General features: G+C 44.7%; 1 protein-coding gene across 1 annotated transcript; it reads left to right on the plus strand.

Moving 5' to 3' along the window:
- Positions 1 to 2,617: 2,617 nt before the first annotated feature.
- On the plus strand, positions 2,618 to 3,602 carry LOC309556015 (uncharacterized protein; the record flags this gene model as incomplete). The annotated part of the gene is made up of 1 exon (XM_082258279.1): positions 2,618 to 3,602. Exon 1 carries the CDS (start codon positions 2,619 to 2,621, stop codon positions 3,600 to 3,602), a length of 984 nt encoding a protein of 327 aa, XP_082114405.1. The 5' UTR covers position 2,618.
- Positions 3,603 to 22,882: the final 19,280 nt, after the last annotated feature.

The following is a 22,882-nucleotide window of genomic DNA, read 5'->3' on the forward strand; positions in this document are numbered from 1 at the left end:
AAAAACCTCCAGCGCTTTACAAAGAACGCAGAGCAACAGTTTCTGTACGGAAGACAGAAGTCCCTACTGAATCTGCAGCCAATCAGGAAGACTACGTAAGTAAGAAAGTGGAGGAGCCAGACAAAATATGTCCGATCCACAATAAGCCTCACCCACTAAGAAAATGTCGCAGTTTCAGAAGTAAGACATTAAAAGAGCGCAAAGCTTACCTTAAAGACAATCGCATTTGTTTTAGATGTTGTGCTTCAATTCAACATCTTGCAAAAGACTGTACAAAAACCATACAATGCACAGAGTGCAACAGTGACAGACACCTGTCAACACTGCACCCAGGACCACCACCATGGAAGCAAGAAGTTCCAGCAACTCAAGAAGATCATGGTGGGGAGCAAGGCGAGAGTACAACGCCAGCGGTATCCTCCAAGTGCACAGAGATCTGTACAGAACAGGGCCGTCCTAGATCATGCTCCAAGATATGCTTAGTCAAGGTGTATCCTGCAGGTTTCAGAGAAAAGGCAATCAAGATGTACACAGTCTTGGATGAACAGAGTAACAGATCTCTAGCAAAAACAGAGTTCTTTGACCTCTTCAGTGACAGAGGAAGTCCAACTCCATACACCTTGAAGACTTGTTCTGGAGTTGTAGAGACGACAGGGAGAAGAGCAAACAACTACATCATCGAGTCATTAGATGGAAAGACAAAGGTGACTCTTCCTACCCTCATAGAATGTGATGAGATACCAGACGACAAGTCAGAGATCCCCACACCTGAAGTTGCTCGTCATCACCCTCATCTAGTGAGAATAGCCGACCAGATACCAGCACTAGATCCAGATGCTGCAATCACCCTTCTACTTGGGAGAGATATTCTCAGAGTGCACAAAGTCAGAGAACAGTACAATGGGCCACACAACGCACCATTTGCACAACGCCTTGATCTCGGATGGGTCATCGTTGGAGAGGTATGTCTAGACGGACTGCACAGACCAGCAAAGGTAAATGTTTACAGAACACATCTGTTACAGAATGGTCGTACATCTTGTCTTTACCCATGTACCAACAGTCTACACATTAAAGAAAGATTAGGTAACCCAACACATCAGCGGAGTATCCAGAGGTGCATGGAAGACTTAGCCTCAACTGGAGATACAGATGAACTGGGCTGCAAAGTGTTTGAAAGAACACGAGACGACGACAATCCAGCACCCTCAGTGGAAGATACACTCTTCCTTGAGATCATGGACAGAGAAGTCTTCAGAGACAAGTCAGGCAGCTGGGTAGCCCCTCTACCATTCCGGTAACCACGCCATCGCCTTCCTGACAACAGGGTACAAGCTGAAAAACGCTTCACGTCGTTGCAACGCACTCTACAAAGAAAGCCAAGTATGAAGAAACACTTCCAAGCCTTCATGCAAAAGATCTTTGACAACGAGCAAGCAGAAAGGGCACCACCACTACAGGAAAACCAAGAACACTGGTACTTACCAATATTTGGGGTGTACCATCCTCAGAAACCAGGTCAGATACGTGTAGTATTTGACTCTAGTGCAAAGCACGAAGGCATCTCACTAAATGATGTCCTTCTCAGCGGACCTGACCTGAACAATACACTCCTGGGAGTACTCATCAGGTTCAGAAAAGAACTCGTAGCAGTAACAGCAGACGTACAACAGATGTTCTACTGTTTCCTTGTTCGGGAAGATCACAGAGACTACTTAAGGTTCCTGTGGTATGCAGACAACGACTTTAACAAAGACATCACAGAGTACAGGATGAAGGTACATGTGTTTGGAAATAGCCCTTCTCCAGCTGTAGCTATCTACAACTTGAGACGAGCAGCACAGCAAGATGAAGGACATGGTCAAGAAGCCAAACAGTTCGTCATGAAGAACTTTTACGTAGATGATGGACTTGCTTCTTTCTCCAGAAACGAAGAAGCTATTAAGGTCTTGAAAAGTACAAGAGAAATGTTGGCAGAATCCAACATAAGATTGAATAAGATAGCCTCCAACAGCAGCAGAGTTATGGAAGCATTTCCAATGGAAGACCGTGCTAAAGACCTCAAAGACCTGGATCTAGGAACAGAATCACCACCCTTGCAAAGAAGTCTTGGGCTTAGTTGGGACCTGAAGACTGACAGTTTCACCTTCAAGGTCGCCAGAGAAGAGAAGCCATTTACAAAAAGAGGTGTCCTATCTACAGTCAACAGTCTTTATGACCCCCTGGAATTCGTAGCACCTATCATTATGCAAGGCAAAGCTCTTTTGAGACAGTTCACTATTGAGCAAGAACAAAGTGACTGGGACGTACCTCTACCTGAAGAGAAGGAAATGCAGTGGAAGTTGTGGAAAGACTCATTGTTAGAGCTTGAACAACTCAGCATCCCAAGACCGTATGCACCTGTTTCCTTATCTGCTACAAAGAGAAGAGAAATATGCGTATTCTCTGACGCTTCCACTATGGCTATCGCAGCTGTAACCTACCTTATGGTAATAGACACTGAGGGACAAAGCCATGTCGGGTTCATCATGGGAAAATCTAAACTGGCTCAGAGACCCGCTCATACTGTCCCACGTTTAGAACTTTGTGCTGCTGTCTTAGCTGTCAAGATGGCAGACATGATTACGACAGAACTGGACATTGAGATCCATGCAGTGAACTTTTATACAGACAGCAAGATTGTGTTAGGATATATTTACAACGCTTCAAGAAGATTTTATACATACGTGGCCAACAGAGTGACACGTATCAGAAAGTCTACAAGTCCAGAACAGTGGCATCACATCAGCACAGACAAGAACCCAGCTGATCACGGGACAAGACTGATGTCAGCCGCTGTACTCAAGCAAACTAACTGGTTCATAGGTCCTTCCTTTCTTGGTAAGCCAGAAACCAAGGAGACTACTCAGGTAGAGACTTTTCAGCTCATAGAACCAGATCAAGACAAAGAGGTAAGACCTCAAGTTGCAGTTTGCAAGACTTTAGTTACAAGAGACAGTCTGGGCGCCCATAGATTTGAAAGGTTTTCCAGCTGGAAGTCGCTGACCCGTGCAATCGGAAAACTTATCTGTCTAGCCAGATACTCCTGCAGAGCTACCAATACTGATCAGCGTAGAAAAGACCACTTTGAACAAGCCAAGGTCACGATCATCAGATGCATCCAGCAGGAAGTCTTTAAAGAAGAAATCCAAAGCCTTCTGAAAAAGGAAGAGAATTCTCGACACAGCTCGCTCCAGAAGATGGAACCAGTGACAGCTCCCACAGGAGACTTTGACCTCAAGGACTTGTACACCAAGCAATGGAGACAAGTTCAAAGTCTTGCGGACATTTTCTGGAAGAGGTGGAGACAAGAATACCTGGTGACACTGCAGTCACGCAAGAAATGGCAAGATGACAAGCCCAACTTACAAATTGGAGACGTTGTCTTACTAAAAGACACTCAGACCCACAGGAACGAGTGGCCTATTGGACTCATTGTGGGAACTGATCCTAGTAGTGATGCTAAAGTTAGAAAAGTTGAAGTTAGAGTTGTTAGACAGGGCACTCCCAAGGTGTATGCTAGGCCAATTTCTGAAGTCGTTTTACTTCTGTCCAATGGTTAGTGGCATAACAAAAAGTATGCCAGGTGGGGAGTGTGCTGCCTTCGCACTATATTTCATGTGCTCTGCACTCAGCAGTGTCTGTCCCTTTAAGACCCTCCATTTTCCTGTAGCCTAGGGGCGGGTCTTCTCCCTTCTGATATGGGCAAGTCTAGACTTGTATATCCATTACAGCGTGAGACTCCAAAGGGAACAGACATAGGACCTCTCAAGCTAATCTATTGCAGTCTGATGAACACCAAAAGCCTGTAAGTAAAGAAATTGCTAGTTCAGCCTGTATAGAGGGATGTTAGATCTTTGTATAGATAATGTGTTCTAGTATGTAGTAAGCACATGTTAGTTAGTTCCTATCTTCTGCATAATTATGTATAATGTATGATGTTGAATAGCCATACTTATACCTGTCTTTCATATGTTTGTTTTACAGTTTTACCACATTCATACTTTCATTATCATATCCACTCTCATTTTCACCACATATCTGCTTATTCATATGTAAAGGCACATGTATGGATTATACCTCAGTAAAGGCTGCATCAAAGAAACCAGCGCTTCCTTTATTGAGATTTGGTTATTACTTGATGTGAAGCTGTGTACCTCAGGCAACACACACCTGAGACATTACAAATGTATTCGTATAACCTACAGACTGTAAACTAAGATTGTTTTACAATGATATACTCCAGAAGCAAGGCTAGCAAGACATGTTTTATAATTCGCATGCTTAATTAGATCTATAATTTAGAATGCTCAATACAATTTTTGCAATTTGTATATCTGGTATGCACTGTTCTGCTGAGTGAGAATACTCACAGAGCATTCAGAGATTTGTTAGTTTTTAACATTAACAAATAATCTTCAGCCTTCAGCATGTTTATTTTCAATAAATAATAGGAAATGTACTGTATCTTATCACTAGCCTAAAGGTAAGACCACAAAATTGATTGCTAGTATCACCTAGTTAATGATGACTTGTCAGTTTATTAACCACTTTTGTACTAACATATGTTTATCAATGGTGGATTGGTGACCCTTTATTTACCCAGTGCTCTTTATGAAGGGCACTAGATAAATAGCCCTCGGGAGACTGACTTGTCAAGTGTAGGGATGGGCTGTGTGTTGGAGTCAAACATAAGTTCAACAAGAACATCAGCTGTTCATGTTTTCAGCGAACACACAAACAAATGGGGGGCTCGGTGAGAAGTTTGCCCGCCGATGAGCGCTCCATAATGCACTGCGCTACTGTAATGTATTGATTGCTGATGATTGGCCAATTCATGCACCTGACCTGTATGCTTTGGCCAATCCCAGCACAATGTACTGTGAAAGCTATGATTGGAGAAAGGCAGAGTGCCTTTGGACAATCATGGCTCAGGAGCTAAGTCCACGTCCATAAAAGGCTGCTGCTTACACAGCACCAGTGTATAATGTGTGACAATGGAGATTAGGCAGGTAGTTAGTGGATAGTGTGTTCAGTCAGTTTAGTGCAGTCAGTGTGAGAGCTGGTGTCATGTCAAGCTGACCAAGATTTCCCATAGACGCCAATGTTAACCACTTGCCGACCGCCGCAAGTACATATACTGCGGCGGTCAGCCCCTCACAGGCAAAGTGAGGTACCAGTACGCCGGAGGGACGCTCCCGCATGGTCACGGACCCCCCCCCACGCGTGTGAGCGGCGGACCCGATGTCCGCCGCTCACTCACGATCGTCCGTGACAGCGGGAGAAAGGCAGGCGGCTAGTGTAAACAAGCCGCCTGTCATTCTCCCCTGTATAGAAACAGTGATCATACGGTTCTACTATGTAGGACCGTTGATCATTGTTCCTACACCTCAAGCCACAGCCAATCACAGTTAGAATCACGCCCCTAGGGACACACACAACCCCTCCCTCTCAAATAAAGTTAACCCCTTCACTACCAGTGTCATTTTACAGTAACAGTGCATATGTATAGCACTGATTACTGCAGTAATGTCACTGGTAACCCCAAAAGTGTCAAAAATGTCAGTCAAGGGTCCGATCTGTCCGCCCCAATGTCGCAATACCGCAAAAAAATCGCAGATCGCTGCCATTACGCGTTAAAAAAAAACAACAAAAATGACAAAAATCTTTCCCTTTGTTAGTAAACGCGATAACTTTTGCGCAAACCGATCAAAATATGCTTTTTGCGATTTTTTTTACCAAACATTTGTAGCATAAAACAAATTGGTCGGAAATGTTAAAAAAATTTGATTTTTACATTTTCATTTTTTTGGGGGGGAATTTCATATAAAAAAATGTGGAAAATATTGGTATTTTTGCAAAATTTACGCTCTTTTTTTGTTTATAGCGCATGATCAAAAAATCGCACAGGTGATCAAATACCACCAAAAGAAAGCTCTGTTTGTGGGGAAAAAAGGACGTCAAATTCGTTTAGGTACAGCGTCACAGGACCGCGCAATTGTCCGTTAAATTCACGCAGTGCCGAATCGCAAAATACCCCCTCGTCAGGAAGGGGGTAAAATCTTCCGGGGCTTAAGTGGTTAAAAGCTGGGAGCAGTGCCATGTCAAACTGACCAAGATCTCCCATAGACACCAATGAGCACTGAAAGCTGTAAATTGGTCTGAGCAGGAAGGGGATGAAAGTTCCCTGTATTTAAGTGGTTAAGAGAACCCTATGACAGAATAAAAAAAAAAAAAAACGGCGTGGGTTCCCCCCACAATACATACTAGACCCTTATCTAAAATAAAAGAAACAGTGTCCCTCGATGTAAACCTATTGTCAATCATGACGCCCGCCAGACCCAAAAAATAAAAAAAAACATCATGTGACGTCAAAAGGGGGCGGTGCCACCGAGTGATGTAGCCTCGTGGGCCCTGTCCCTTGCCTATAAAAGAGCTGCCAAAGCGAAGAGAAGGCAGACAGTGGGACGCCTCCAAAAAGGCGGAAGCGTATAAATATTTTCAGGTCTGGCGGGCGTCGTGATTGACGATGGATTTACATCGAGGGACATAATTTTTTATTTGCTAATAAAGAACTTATCAACAACAGTTTTCTGTGGTTCTTACTTTGACACTTTTTTTGGTGAATGGGTAGGGATACGATGTACCCGATACCCTTTCACATGGGGGGGCGGGATCTGGGTGCCCCCTTGGGCTTCCACATTCCGATAAGCCCACACCCGCAGACCCGACAACCACCACCCAGGGTTGTCGGGAAGAGGCCCTTGTCCCTTTTAACATGGGGACAAGGTGCTTTGGGGTGGGGACGCAGAGGCCACCTGCCCCAAAGCACCCACCCCCCCATGTTGAGGGCATGTGGCCTTGTATGGTTCAGGAGGGGGGCACTTGCTTGTCCGCCCCTTCCTGACCTGCAAGGGTGCGTGCTTGGATAAGGGTCTGGTATGGACTTTGGGGGGGGGGGGACAAAAGAGCTATGGGAAAGCCATAAAAAAGAAGGTACCTTAAAGATCCCAGTAAGGTAGCCAAAAAATAATTTATTGTTTGAAGAACATCCAAAATTCAAAACATGAAAATTTATGGAAAATAACCTCCACAAAACACCCAGTGTAATAAAACATAAAGAGATTGTCACATTTTAAAAGGTCTGGACTCCTGATGTAAAAGGGGGAACAATTGTAATCATCTGCTGTTAAGTGGCAACGCTCAGTATCCACTAATACTGTGAAATCACAGCGGATAATGTGGTATTACTGAGTAAAACCAGATCGGTGCATGCATGTGTACAGATAGGATAATACCTGAACAACTGTAATGCAATATAATAAGACCCCTGAAATTCACGTAAAATAAATATACCACGCAGAGAAACTGCTTGGTTCGGGGAGGGAGATGAAATCTTTGCAAGTGGGACATGTGGAATGAAGGCTGGGAAAGAATGAGGCAGCCACTGGATAGATAGCCTAAAAGGATTGATGTATAGCAGTACATGGACAAGATGAAGACAATCCCATGTGACCAAACACATGGAACACAAAGATCCGTGATAATGATAGTCTGTAGTAATTTAAAGTAAGGAGCAATCATCCACAGGAGACCTTCAATTGACAGATGCTAGCGAAAGCAAGTATGCATTCCACCAAGACAGTTGGTAATCTCACCAGTGCTTGTCTGGTGGATCTGAAGCACGGTATTTCTGAGAATTCTCAGAATGTAAGTTCGTTGCCACAACTATCAACACTGTATAATAAGACAAGTACTCACTGCCGGGTAGATCTACTGAAGGGATGACAACCACCGTGATGTGTAGTTGCAGCTCGCTCCTTTCCAATATAGTTACTTCAAAAGCACGGGTGGTAGTAAACACAGGTGCCCAAATGTGAAAAAACATTTGTAGGCTATCCTAATCACTGACAAGTCCATCTGGATCAGGCTAGAGCTTGGCTAAGCTCAATGTAGTTGCTATCTCCAGCAATCCATAGTCCAGTCATGTAGTATCTCACATCCCTGAGATAAAGGATAGTCAGAGGGTCAACAGAGAGTCCAGGACCCTCATGAAAGTGAACTGTGCTCAACGCGTTTCACGTTTCGAAATTTATATACGCACTTAGTTCCACATACCTCCCAACAGATGGCATTCACATGTGAACAAATACTATAGTAAAATGCAATTAAAACATCATAGCGAACTAGAGCTAACTTGTGAATTAAAGGGAAAGTACAACAAATAATGGCAGAACTAGGAATGTTAATAAACATTCACAGATTGTCAAGAGAATGTAGAGATTAGGACCACACCAATCCAGCAATGGTTATAATTATTTTGTAGGTATATTACTCATCTTTCCAGAAAGACCCCCAAATTGAGTTCAGTATTGAGGTCTCTAGGAAATAAGTAATCCAGGCTACAAATCTATTTTTTCTCATTCTGTTGTAGCACTTTATTGAAATCACCTCTACCTTGCAAAAGTCTAAGAGCAAAAAAAGCCCTTAACTTTTAAACCATTAGTAATTCTGCCATGTTTCTCTTTGAAGTGGAGAACCATAGGACTTTCCCTTTCTCCATCTTTCTTAGCAACTTTACTTCTGATGGTTCTAATGTGTTCACCAATGCATAAATAGAGCACCCTTTCTGTGGAGCAGTTGATAAAGCTTTTGATGTGGAAAAGTTTTGATTGGCCGGCATTGGAGAACACATCAGTTTTTTTCAACAAAGGGGCATATGGAACAATGTCCACATGGAAACATTCCCAGGTTTTTATGTGATCCAAGGTCTTTCCATGGTCTTTGGAATAAACTCAGAGTGTACTAGTAGATCCTTAAGATTACTTGATCTCCTGGTTACCATGTGGGCTCGGGATCCCACAATGTTCATCAGGAGAGGATTCAAAGTTAATACATGCCAATGTTTCTCGAGGATGGATTTCACACCCTCCCATTGACTACTAAATTTGTTAATAAATCGCATGGGATCTCTCTGGAAAAGATTCTTTCTAGGTTCCTCCTTCTGTTCGAAGAGGGTTTCTCTTTCACGTTCAAAGGCAGCCTTTCTGGCTTTTTTCAACACGTGATGGGAGTAGCCACAATCTTGAAATCTATCATACACGGTTCTATACTCAGCCTTGAATTGATCAAGTTGGGTACAGCTCCTCCGAATCCTGAGGAACTGACCCTTAGGGATCCCGTGCTTGAGAGATCTTGGGTGGTGGCTACTGGCATGAAGCAAGGTATTTGCAGCTGTTTCTTTTCTATAGGTCCTAGTATTAATACAGCCATCTTGGATAGAAATATATAGGTCAAGAAAAGGAAATTCAAGATGGTGAAAGTTATACATTAGTCTAATGTTTCTAACATTCCTTCCTAGTTCCTCCATAAATTCATTGAGCTGTACGATAGAGCCTGTCCATACCATAAGGACATCATCGATGTACCTAATCCTACATAATCCTGATAATTTTGAAGAACAACATTACTGCCCTTATCACTAGATTTTTTTTTTTTTTTTTTACTTTCAAAAATTTTTATTTTGTTGTAATAATAACAAGAACAAAGGAAATACAGCAAACACAGTATGCGTGAACTGGGTTACAGGGTAAATGCACAATAAAGAAGAATAACAAAAGTGTGCAGACTGCTTGGATTGTGCCAACAGAACAATATCTAAATAGCGCTTTTCCAAGAATTTATGATACCGGATATGAACAGGAAAACTGATTCCCCAAAAAAAAGGAAAACAGATAGGTGAAGGAAACATCCAGTATACATGTAGTCCGGTCTAGGCTATGAGTCAAAAACCCCAAGAAGACTGCAACAGCCTTTTCATGACCCTCCCTTCCCCAACAAGTTTAAAAGAGGGGGGAAGGTGTCGTGTGCCCTAGCTTAGGGGAACAAATTGTGAGTAATAAACAACCCCGTTCACAGTAATAAGAAGAAATAGGGAGAGAAAGAAAGAGGTAAAGAGCAGGGAAGGAGAAGAAGAAGAGGGGGGAGAAAAAGAGTGCAGCCGTGAACCAGAGAGGCACGCCCAGAGAGTGTAATTTAAGCCAGGCCCGGAACTAGTGAAATTCCTGAATAGGCAGCCCAAGGTCCCCAAACCATTTCAAATTTAGTTACCGTATCTGTTAGGGTGGCTACCATCTTCTCTTGTGACATGATCCACGTAAATTTATTTCTAATTTTCCTGATGGACACCGTGCGTTGTTTCCATGCTGCCGCTATAGTCATTTTGGTCCCCAGAAAAATAAAGAATATCAGTTGTTGTGTATATTTGGGCGTTTTAGGTACTTTAGCGTTTAACAAAGCAATGGCCGCCTGTCTGGGAATTCTATATCCAATGACTTTAGAGATCATGTGGAATACTCTATTCCATGTGCCCCTCAATTGCGGACAATCCCACCACACGTGGAGCATATTACCAGGAGTTTGGCATCCCCGGAAGCAGAGTGGAGAGGAGGAGGAAAACATTTTATGGATTCTCGTTGGAACCAAGTACCAGCGAGTCAGAACTTTTATGTTCGCCTCAATCAAGGATATATTTCTGATGCCCTTAAAAGAGCGAAAAAACATGTGTCCCCACTCCTCTACCTCCCATGACTCCGTTAGATCCTTTTCCCATGCTTCCATGTAGGGTAGTCTAGTTCCATCAGACATAAGAGATAAATATATCAATGATATGCCACCCCTTTGTGCCTCCGAGTTTCCGCACCACGTCTCATACTCCGTAAATGCCATAGGGGGCACCATCCCCACAGAAACCGACTGTAGAAAATGAAAAATTTGGCGAAACCTGAAGGTTTCCGACTTGGGCATCTCTAGTTTGTCAATGCAATGTTTCAGTGAGTACGGGCCCCCAGGCGTGAAAAATTGCCCTATACGGTATAAGCCCTTATCTAGCCACCAACGAAATGCCGTGATATCCATACCCGGTGGGAATTTCGGATTATTGAATATATGGGAGAGCAGTTGAATGGGGGAGATCAGGGCCGGCCGAGTTTTCAAGGTATCCCAAAGTGCAAGAGACGCCGAGAGTGTAGGGGCTAGGATAGGTGGTCTTACTTTGGAGGGGATCCACAGAAGGAAATCCAAAGTATACGTTGGTACCGCCTGTCTCTCCATTCGAACCCAGTCCGGTTTTTCAAACCGTGAGTACACAATTGAAAGTTGCGCTAGCCTCGCAGCCTGATAATAAGCCCAGAAATTCGGGACACCCAGTCCCCCTTGTTTCCGCGGCTGAAATAGTATCTTGCGGTGCAGCCTGTGGCCCGATTTTCCCCAGATAAATTTTATTACTGTATTTTGGAATTTTTTCAGTTGATCCCTGAGTACCGGGATAGGTAATGCTCTAAAAAGATATAATAGTCTCGGAAGCACGTTCATCTTGATCGAGTTGATTCTGCCCAGCCAAGAAAGATTATGGGAAGACCAGTCCGCCAGTTCCCTCCCCAAGGATTGATAGATTGCTGTATAGTTCAGTTTATGGAGAAGTTCTATTCTGGACGATAAGTTTATACCTAAATATTTAATATGAGACTCACTCCACTGGAACTTGAAAGAGGATTGGAGAGAAAGGACTTCCCGGGAGTTGACCGAGACATTAAGAATGGAGGATTTGTCATAATTTACCTGTAGTCCCGAAACTTTCGCAAATTTGTCCAGTACTGAACAAATGTTTGGTAGGGTGGTTGTAGGGGATGAGACAAATAAGAGAAGATCGTCCGCAAATAGAGCACATTTGTGTTCAGAGGGCCCGCAAAAGACTCCTTTGATGTTGGGATCCGCACGGATGGCCAATGCCAAGGTTTCTATGGCGATTGCAAAAATCAAGGGTGATAGGGGGCATCCTTGCCTTGTGCCTTTTGAGATTGGGAAAGGGTCTGAGTAGAACCCCTGATACCTAACCTTAGCTGTGGGCGTGGAATACAGTGAGCGCATGATACCCATAAATTTACCACCAAATCCCCATCTGGTTAGGAGCGTGAAAAGGTATGACCATTCTACAGAATCAAATGCTTTCTGCAAGTCAACCGAAAGCAACAGTCCCTCCTGGCGTCTCGAACCATCCCACCCTGATTGGAGTACCGTGATAATATCCACTGCCCTTCTAATTTGGTCAGGACCCTGCCTACCTGGCATAAAGCCCACCTGGTCTTTATGAATATATGAAGTTATAAAAGAGGATAATCTATTAGCTAGGATTTTAGTTAGTATTTTCAAATCGTTATTTATCAGGGATATGGGTCTATAATTGCTAACCTCCCCAGGATCTTTGTCGGGCTTGGGGATAACGGAGATGAAGGCCGAGTTACTGTCTCTATCTAGCGGGTTGCCCGAGCGTATTTCGTTGAAATATCTGACTAAGTGGGGGGTTAACGATGGTTGGAAAGTTTTATAATATAGGTTAGGAAAGCCATCCGGGCCAGGTGCTGAATTCAATTTTAGCGATTTAATAACCTCTGTGACCTCAGACTCTGTAAAGGGCGCATCAAGCTCAGCTCTATGGTCAGAGGATAGCGTAGGAATATCGAGATCCGAGAGAAAAAGGTCCAGTTCCAAATCAGCCCCTACCCTATCTGAAGAGTACAGGTTTTTGAAATAGTCTGCAAAGGCCGGCAGGATGCGTTTGGGGTTTTGAGACTTTTGACCCCCTGGAAGAGAGAACTTGGGGATATGGGTCGCACGAACTTGAGGTTTCAGTTTAGATGCCAACATGGACCCAATTTTATCTCTGTGGTGATAAAACTTGGCTCCCTGCCATCTCAGATACTTTTCCGCCGAGCTGGTGAGGGCAAGGTTAAGTGCAGCCCTGGCCTCATCCAACGTACGTATGGGAACAGATGAGGGTTTTGCCTTATGTTTAATGAGCAGGGCAGAATAGTCCTGTTCCAATTTATCAATATGTGCCCGTCTTTCCCGTTTAAGGTTTGAAGACATGCGGATTAGGGTGCCCCTAATGGTGGATTTATGAGCCGCCCACAACATCTCTGAGGACGTGTCCCCGGTATCGTTGAGAAGAAAATATTCGGAGATAGCCTTTTCGATTTCGGATACTCTGCAGGGCTCGCTAAGCATAGATTCGTTAAGTCTCCAGTGGAAAGCGGCATTAGCGGGATGGGGTCTGGAGATTGTTGTCACAACCATGGAGTGATCCGACCATACCGCGTCTACAATAGACGCGGATTGGACATACGGCAGCAAGGTAGTAGACATGAGAATGTGGTCGATGCGTGCGTAAGTCTGGTGTGGGTGGGAGAAGTGGGTATAATCTCTGGTTGTGGGATTGAATTCCCTCCAGCAATCTATCAATCCGGTTTGTTGAAGCAACTTGGCAATTTTCAGGCTGAACTTAGTGGGTCTTATTGACTGGGCTCCCGGGGGTCTGGACTTATCCAGGCTGAAATCGAAGGCTGTGTTGGAATCCCCTCCAAAAATTATATGGCCCTCCAAATGGGGGAGAAGTATTTTAAACATATTTTGGAAAAATTTTAATTGATTGTAGTTAGGGGCGTAGTATGATACGAAGGAGTATAATTGGCCATCAATCGTGCCCTTAATCAGCAAAAATCTACCTCCCTCATCCGCTAATTCCAAAGTACAAGTGAATCTACAAGACTTGGCGAATAGAATCGCAACTCCGCAAGTTTTGGTGTCCGCGCTAGCTAAATAAAAGGTGGGGAACTTGGCATGTAGGAATCTGGGTTTATACGATTTCGGGAAATGAGTTTCCTGAAGTAGCAAAACATCTATTTTCCTATGGTGCATCTCCTGAAATGCTTTCCTACGTTTCACGGGAGAATTGAGACCCTGAGCATTATGTGTAGCTAAGCGGAGACGTGGAGCGGAGACCTTAGAAGATGACATTTTGTCCGAAAGAGAGAAGCCCATGGAACGATAAACCACTTACCCCATTAGTAGTGTGTATATCATAGATAATGCTGAGGCTTGATGAGATGGTACCTGGCGTGGTGCGAGAGGCAGCAGAACCACTCCAGAGCACGGCTGCAAGAAAAGGAAGAAAGATTAGAGAAAAAAGAAGGCGCAGATCAACGTCCAAAAAGGACATTCGGCATCGGATTGCGATCTGCATCAATCCGAACCGGTAGGTAGTCAATGTCCCGTCCCCCTGATGTGGGAAACGGGGTCTGTCACACCGGGAAGACCAGAATATAGAGTTCCCTGGTGACAGGTGGAGGCGTCATCCGACCACTCCGACAGGGTCCCGCCCATCTGAAACATAACAAAAAAGCATCAAAGTGCGCATAAAAAGGTGAACCAAGTTAACTAAACATAGAGAAAAAACCCCCAGACATAGAGATCGCCATAACTGTAAACCAATATGAGTTGCGGTTGATCTAGGCATGCCTCATGGGGGCTTGGTGAGATAAGCTACATACTAAGATGGAACATACATTGTGGGAAGAGCTCCAGACCCCACTTTGGGGAGAGGAAAAAAAAAAAAAAAGAAAAAGGGAACTATTAAAGTCACAGCAAGTCAGGTATAATCAGATGTCAAATGGACCACAAAAAGAGATGTCCACAGAGAACCACGTTCTCAAGTTTGAGAATTGTGAAAAAAAATAAAAAATGACCAGAGATTTCACGGAGGATTACTGTCCTTGGATCGCTTGAATTTGGTTTTGTTCCACACGGGCGTCAGAGGACTCGTTGGGATCGGGCGTTTAGAGGATCCTGGGTTGGTAGACGGGTGATGTTGTTCCGGGGATTGTGAGAGAATATTGAGGTGAAGGAGCAGTCTCTTGCCGTCTTGAAGACTGGAGAAGGAGTATGTTTTATTCTTTAGGGAAAACTTCAATGCAAAAGGAAATGCCCACCAATATTTAATTTCTTTTTGTGCCAAGACGGTAAGCAGTGGTTTCAATGCCCTTCGTCGTTGAATGGTAGACGGAGCAATATCAGCGAAAATTTGCACCGGGTGTCCGAGACATGTGAGCTGAGGGGCATTGCGTGCCCTTTTAATGATTTCCTCCTTAACTGTGTAAAAGTGAGGTTTAACTACCACGTCTTTCGGGTTACCGTCCTTTCTAGGAGGGCCTAAAGCCCTGTGGGCTCTATCCAATTCAAGTTTGTGATCCGGTATCTCCGGGATGAGATCCTTAATCAGACTGTGGATGGCAGCAGGGATATCTGTGACTGTGTCTGGAAGCCCTCTCAGTCTGAAGTTTTCCCTGCGCGAACGATTTTCCAAATCTTCTGCTTTAAGCAAGGCAGAATCCACTTGCTCCTGCAGGGTGTGTATTAGGGTGGAATGTTGATTAGTTTTTGCGATCGCCATGTCCAATTTATTTTCGATCGCTTCCATACGCGATCCCAGGTTCTGAAGATCCATTTTGAGATCAGAAGTGATCTTAGATGCGACTTGTGTGAGACCATTGTTCAGGAGGACCGACATCCTAGAGATGATATCATCTGAATGTGAGGTGTCAGGCCTGGCGGAGCACAGTAGGCCAGAACTGTGCTGAATGATGGAGGGAGAATCACAGACTGGGGACAGTGAGTAATCCGCCGCCATCCGTCCCAACAGGGATTCCGTGGATGCCGGGGATGGAGTAAGAAGCAAGTGAGTACTCACTGCGCCCTTTGGGGTGAGGTACTGTGCACCGCCGATGTCGTGATGTGCCTGTGAGGATTCCCCTTCCTCCATCTCCGCTGTGTGAGGCGCCGGATCCGCCATCTTGGCTCGAGCGGTCTCCGACTGTGCAGCTTGGCATTCCGGTCTGAGGTCTCTCCTGACTCTGCTATGTGGCATGTACCGGTTCCGGGGATCGTGGGGAATCGGGCTGGCGTCTCCAGGTGCGGATAGATGTCCGTTCACCGGCTCGGGGCGGGAGACAGTGTCGGGGTGGCACGGAGCTCCGGGCTTAAGCGGCCATCTTGGAGAGCTCCGCGCATGCGCCTCTTATCACTAGATTTTTAACTATATTTTACACATTTTGAAGTTTCACTAGAGTTGTGCGTTATTCCCTGGATAAATTGTCATTCCGTTTACTAGACCAGTCTATGTTGGCCAGATCATTCTGGACCAATTCAAGGAACAAACTGATCCATTTGTTACTTTGAAGTGAGGGTATCTTCTTAGTAATGATGAGCCGAACCCCCCTCCTCCCCCCCTGGGACGGTTCGCACCAGAACACCGCGAACAGAGGAAAAGTTTGTTCGAACCCCATTGAAGTCTATGGGACTCGAACCTCGAAAATCAAACGGCCTCATTTTGAAGGCTTAAATGCAAGTTATTGCCCTAAAAAAGTGTATGGGGGTCCAGGTCCTGACCTGGGGAACATGTAGCAATGAAAAAAGTTTTTAAAAATGATCATTTTTAAAGGAGCACTGATTTACTGATTTTAATGAGGCTTAACCACTTTACCACCGGAGGATTTTGCTGTCTTTCGTCCAGGCAACTTTTTGCAATTCGGCACTGTGCGAATTTACCTGACAATTGCGCGGCCATGCAACGCCGTACCCAAACGAAATTGATGTCCTTTTTTTCCCACAAACAGAGCTTTCTTTTGGTGGTATTTGATCACCTCTGCGCTTTTTAATTTTTGCGATATTATTAAAAAAAAAAAGCAAAAATTGTGAAAAAAGAACAATATTTTTCTAATTTGACAGTTAAAAATATCCAATATATTCAATTTTTGTCATATATTTAGGCCAACATGTATTTAGCTACATGTCTTTGACAAGAAAATTCTCAATGAGCATTTTTTTAACCGCTTTAAGACCAGAAGATTTAACCCCATTCCTGACCAGGCCATATTTTGCGATTCGGCACTGCATTATTTAACGGACAATTGCGTGGTCGTGCAAAGCTGTACCCAAATTAAATTGATGTAATTGTTTTCCCCACAAATAGAGCTTTCTTTTGGTGGTATTTGATCACCTGTGCAATTTTTACTTTTTGCGCTATAAACAAAAAAAGAGCGACAATTTTGAAAAAATAACAATATTTTCACATTTTTTTATATGAAATTCCCCAAATAAAAATGTAAAAATCTAAATTTTTTAACATATTAGGCTAATTTGTTTTCTGCTACATATTTTTGGTAAAAAAAATCGCAATAAGCGTATTTTGATTGGTTTGCGCAAACTACTGGAAATTTATGTCATTTTTATGGTTTACTAGCAATGGCAGCGATCTGGCGGCGATCTGCGTTTTTTTTTTGCGGGACTGCGACATTGCGGCAGGCAGATCGAACCCTTGACTGACATTTTTGGGGGTACCAGTGATATTACTACAGTAATCAGTGCTATAAATATGCACGGTTACTGTAAAAATGACACTGGCAGGGAAGGGGTTAATTTGTATTGGTGATCAAGGGGTTAATGTATGCCTGGTGCTTACTAACGTGTGTGGGGGGAGGGGACTGAGTGACACAGGGACAGATCGCAGGATCAGCTATGCTGAATCCTGCAATCTGACCCTGCCTGTCACTTAGGAGATCCACACTCGATCCCCGATGATCAGGGAAGATCACCGCTTTGACTGAAAACAATGGGAGCGAGCCTCCGGCGGCGCGCACGCACCGCCCATAAGGGGAGGAGTCCAGCGACGTAGGTCTACGTCGCTGGACGATATCGAGCCACTTTGCCGCAGTATGGTCAACGTGACCGGTCGGCAAGTGGTTAAAGTGAAACTATAAAAATTAAAAATTCCTTCAAATATTGTGCTTGGGGGGGTCCCCTGAATGTGCCTGGGAAGTAGTGCATCTCTACGATGTATGTAGCCTGCTGCAGCTATACTGACATTTCTAAAGCAGAAAATGTCATATACAAATATACATACACGTTTCCAATAGTTACATAGTTACATATCACATGTACTTGTCATATGGGTGCAGAAAAATTGGGCCTTGGTTGTTGATGGTGCCTGAACAACGTAACCCCTCGCAGCTACTCTTGCTGGGTGCAGGAACGGGCCCTGCTGCTACAAAAGCCATACAAATTTGAAATCGCATGTACTTGTCATACAGCTGCCAAAAATTGGGCCTTTTGTGTTGCTGGTGACTGAATACCGTAACCAAGGCCTCGCAGTTACTCTTGCTGGGTGCAGGAACGGGACCTGCTGGTAAGAATTCCATGCAAATTTGAAATCGCATGTGCTATACAAGTGCCAAAAATTGGACCTTTGCGGTAGGTGATGCCTGAACACTGTAACCAAGGCCTCGCAGTTACTCCTGCTGGGTGCAGGAACGGGACCTGCTGGTAAGAATTCCATACAAATTTGAAATCGCATGTGCTATACAAGTGCCAAAAATTGGGCCTTTGGTGTTGGTGGTGCCTGAACACCATAACCCCTCACAGTTAGCAGGGCACAGGGACAGGGCCTGCTGATAAAAGTGACATATGACATTTCAATTGTATGCACCTGTCATACAAGTGCAGAAAAATTAGGCCTTGGGGGTTGGTAGTGACCTAAACTAAAAACATTGTTGGAAGCTAGTAGAATCAAGGTAGAGGAATAACATAGGCAGCATATGCAGTCTTTAAGGGATGGCAGACTCCTAACAAATTCAACCAGTTACATCAGCATCAGGGGCCTGATAGCTCTTGTTGATCCAGGATTGGTCCATTTTGATAAAAGTCAGCTGATCAACAGAATCTGTGGACAGACGCACTCTTCTGTCCGTCACAAAACCTCCAGCAGCACTGAACGTCCGTTCGGAAAGCACACTGGAAGCAAGACAGGCCAGTAGCTCCATTGCAAATTGAGCAAGTTCTGGCCAGTGGTCCATCCTCAAGACCCAGTAAGCCAGTGGATGCGCAGCTGGAAAGGTCTCCAAGTCTGCTCTTGCACCTAGATAATCATGCACCATATGATGGAGACGCTGGCGATGGTTGCTTAAACCTAACAGCCCTGGGTGCTGCTGAGGACAAAAGAACTGTTTAAAGGCATCAGTCAGCCGGCCGCCTTCTCCATCGCTCCTCCTTTGGCTGAAAGATGCCTCAGAAACACGTCCGGAGAATGTTGACCTCCCAGTGTCTGGAAAGGCGGTACACAATTTTTTTTTCAAGGCCTCCTCAAGATGTTTCATCCTCTGCTCCCTCTGCAAAGGCAGGATGAGCTCTGCAACTTTACCCTTGTAATGTGGATCAAGAAGGGTTGCCAACCAGTAATTATCCCTCTCCTTGATAGCACGAATCCTCGAGTCCTTTCGCAGGCTTTGCAGAATTAGGGGGCCCATGCAACGTAAGTTGGAGGAGGAATGAGCTTCTGAGTCCTCTGGGTCACTAAGGATGACATTGCCAGCAGGAGCAACCTCTCCCCAACTGCGTACAACTCCTGTGGATTCTGGGGAATCAAAACCATCCCTTGAAGACTGCTGTATGCATCCTTGCTGCCGAAATCCCCATCCTCCTCCTCCTCTTCCTCCTGTGTGTTTTGTGGCCCTGCAGGAATGATATCTGCATAAAGGGGGCCATGTGAGGAAAGGAAGTCCTCCTCTTCCTGCTTCTTTTCTGCCTCAAGTACCCTGTCCATGATTCCACACAGTGTGTGCTCCAGCAGGTAGACTAGCGGGATAGTGTCACTGATGCATGCATCGTCCCGGCTCACCATCCGAGTGGCCTCCTCAAATGGTGACAGGACGATGCATGCATACTTAATCAAAAGCCACTGGCGTGGCGAAAAAAAGCCAAGCTCTCCTGACCCTGTCCTTGTACCATACTTATGTAGGTACTGATTGATGGCCCTCTGCTGCATGTGCACCCGCTACAGCCTTGCCAACGTTGAGTTCCACCTGGTGGGCAAGTCACAAATGAGGCGGTTGGTGGGCAGGTTGAATTCCCGTTGAATGTCAGATAAGCGAGCACTGGCATTGAATGAACGGCGGAAATGGCCACAGACTTTCCTGGCCTGCCTCAAGAGATCTTGGAAGCCCAGGTATCTGCTCAAGAAACGCTGCACCACCAGATTCCAAGCATGGAACATGTATCAAGAGTCCCTGTCGGAGGGTGGAGAGAAGGTTGGTGCCATTATCGCATGCAAACATCCCTGGCTCAAGCTGTCGTGGCGTCAACCATCTATGAGCCTGCCCTTGCAGAGCTGACAGAATCTCTGAACCGGTGTGACTCCTATCCACCAGACAGACCAACTGAAGCACAGCATGGCATCTTTTAGTCTGACTGCTTGCGTAGCCCCTTGAACGCTTAAGCAGCACTGCTGCTGCAGAGGAGAATTGCGCAGAACAGGACATGGAGGAAGAGGAGGAGGAGGTGGAGTAGCCAGAAATGGCAGAAACAGCACCAGATTTTTGGAGGTGTGGTGGCAAAACAAGCTCCAGCACTGAACCCTGCCCTACATCCTTCCCAGCTGCCAGCAGAGTTACCCAGTGCGCCATGAAAGAAATGTAACGTCCCTGTCCATGCCTGCTGGACCAAGAGTCAGAAGTAATGTGCACCTTCCTGCTAACCGCTTTGTCCAACAAGGCCAAATCACTACCTTCCACATGATGGTAGAGAGCCGGAATGGCCTTACGCAAAAATAAATGCCTTTTTGGGACCTGCCACTGTGGTGCAGCACATTCCACAAATTCGCAATCGGGAGCAGAGTCTAACAGCTGAAAAGGTAGCAACTGTAATGCTTGCAATTTGGCTAAGCTAGCATTAAGACGCTGAGCATGTGGATGGCTGGAACAGTATTTCTTTCTACGGTTCAGCAACTGGTGTCGTGAAATTTGCCTGCTGCTCAAATCAATCAAGTCTCTGTGCCACTCATTGCTATACCATCATTCCTCTCAATGCTGGTATTTAAGAAGGCATGAGGTATAGTAGGGTTAGAGATCGTAGATGAGGAGCAAGGTGATGTATGCTTGTTTTGATGTTTTGATCTGCTGCCTCTTTCAGGTGCTGTTGCCAACGGACTGCATGGCAGGTCATCATATGCCTTGTCAAGCATGTGGTGCCCAAGCGGCTGGTGTTCTGGCTTGATCCACTTTAGACAGATGCTGCAAACAGCAACGCTACGGTCTACTGCACAGGTGCTGAAAAAAGCCCACACTAATTAACTTTTTGGAGTCCGCAGGGATTTTGCAGCACCCTGCTCCTGTGGAGCTCTGTGCTGTGACGCAATAGGTTGGCTCCTGCTATAGCAGCCCATGGAGCACATCCTGCCTCATTGGAGTTGTGCGTCATCCTCATCCTTCCCCTCCTCCTCCATCCTGTCAGGCACCCAAGTACAGTCAGTGACCTCATCATCCCCTCCCTCCTCATCACTGGAGCAAACTTGGCAATATGCTTCAGCTGTGGCAACATGACTGCTGGTCTCTTGTCCGTCATTGTCACCCCCTCTCTCTAGGCCCACGTTATTCCCTTCATCAACCTGGGAAACAACATCACAGCTTTCAAATTGCTGCGCATCCTCCAGGAGCATGTCACTGACACTATGATCGAATAGTTCAGGTGACTCCTCCGTGCATGATGGTGGGGTGACTGAAGGAGTAGCTGTGGAGAAGGAGCCTGTGGAACGGGCCGCTTTGGCAGCTGTGGTGGAAGGCAAACTACTAGGAGCGTTGGTGTCAGAGGAAGAGGAGGATGAAGACGGCTTATTGATCCACTCCACCAACTCTTCCACATGTTGTGGCTGAATAGCACGAGCAGCACCGGAAATAAAGGATTGGCGTGCCCCGTCTGCAGAGGAGGCACTATGTCGACTGTGACCACCACTTTTCACAATGGACACAGAGGCTGCTTGCCTGTGAGCGTCGGCCTCTCCTTGTCGGCCTTTCGGACATGATGTTGATTCAGATCAATAAAGGGTATACGCAATTGACCAATAGATACTCAATGACCTGATATGATGTAATTGATAGCCCTATAGATGAGCTGTGGTGGGACAGATGTACGCAAGTGACCGATTAATAATACTCTCACTGATATCTGATGTAATCTATAATCCTATAGATGGATGATCTGTGATGCTTATAGAATGTTCCACAACTGATCAATGAATACTCTGACTGATATCTGAAGTGATCTATAAACAAATAGGTCTATGGATATTATAGAATGTTCCACAACTGACAACTCTGACTGATATCTGAAGTGATCTATAATCAAAAAGGTCTGTGAATATTATAGAATGTTCCATTACTGACCACTCTGACTGATATCTGAAGTGATCTATAAACAAATAGGTCTGTGAATATTATAGAATGTTCCACAACTGACCACTCTGACTGATATCTGAAATGATCTATAATCAAATAGGTCTGTGAATATTATAGCATGTTCCACAACTGACCACTCTGACTGATATCTGAAGTGATCTATAATCAAATAGGTCTGTGGTGAATATTATAGAATGTTCCACAACTGACCACTCTAACTGATATCTGAAGTGATCTACAAACAATTAGGTCTGTGAATATTATAGAGTGTTCCACAACTGACCACTCTGACTGATATCTGAAGTGATCTATAAACAAATAGGTCTGTGAATATTATAGAATATTTCACAACTGACTAATGAATAATCTGACTGATATCTGAAGTGATCTATAAACAAATAGATCTGTGAATATTATAGAATGTTCAGCAACTGATCAATGAATACACTGACTGATATCTGAAGTGATCTATAATCAAAAAGGTCTGTGAATATTATAGAATGTTCCATTACTGACCACTCTGACTGATATCTGAAGTGATCTATAAACAAATAGGTCTGTGAATATTATAGCATGTTCCACAACTGACCACTCTGACTGATATCTGAAGTGATCTATAATCAAATAGGCCTGTGAATATTATAGAATGTTCCACAACTGACCACTCTAACTGATATCTGAAGTGATCTATAAACAAATAGGTCTGTGAATATTATAGAATATTTCAC

This window comes from Pelophylax lessonae (assembly GCF_965119305.1).
Source record: "Pelophylax lessonae genome assembly, chromosome: 5".
Lineage (NCBI taxonomy): Eukaryota > Metazoa > Chordata > Amphibia > Anura > Ranidae > Pelophylax > Pelophylax lessonae.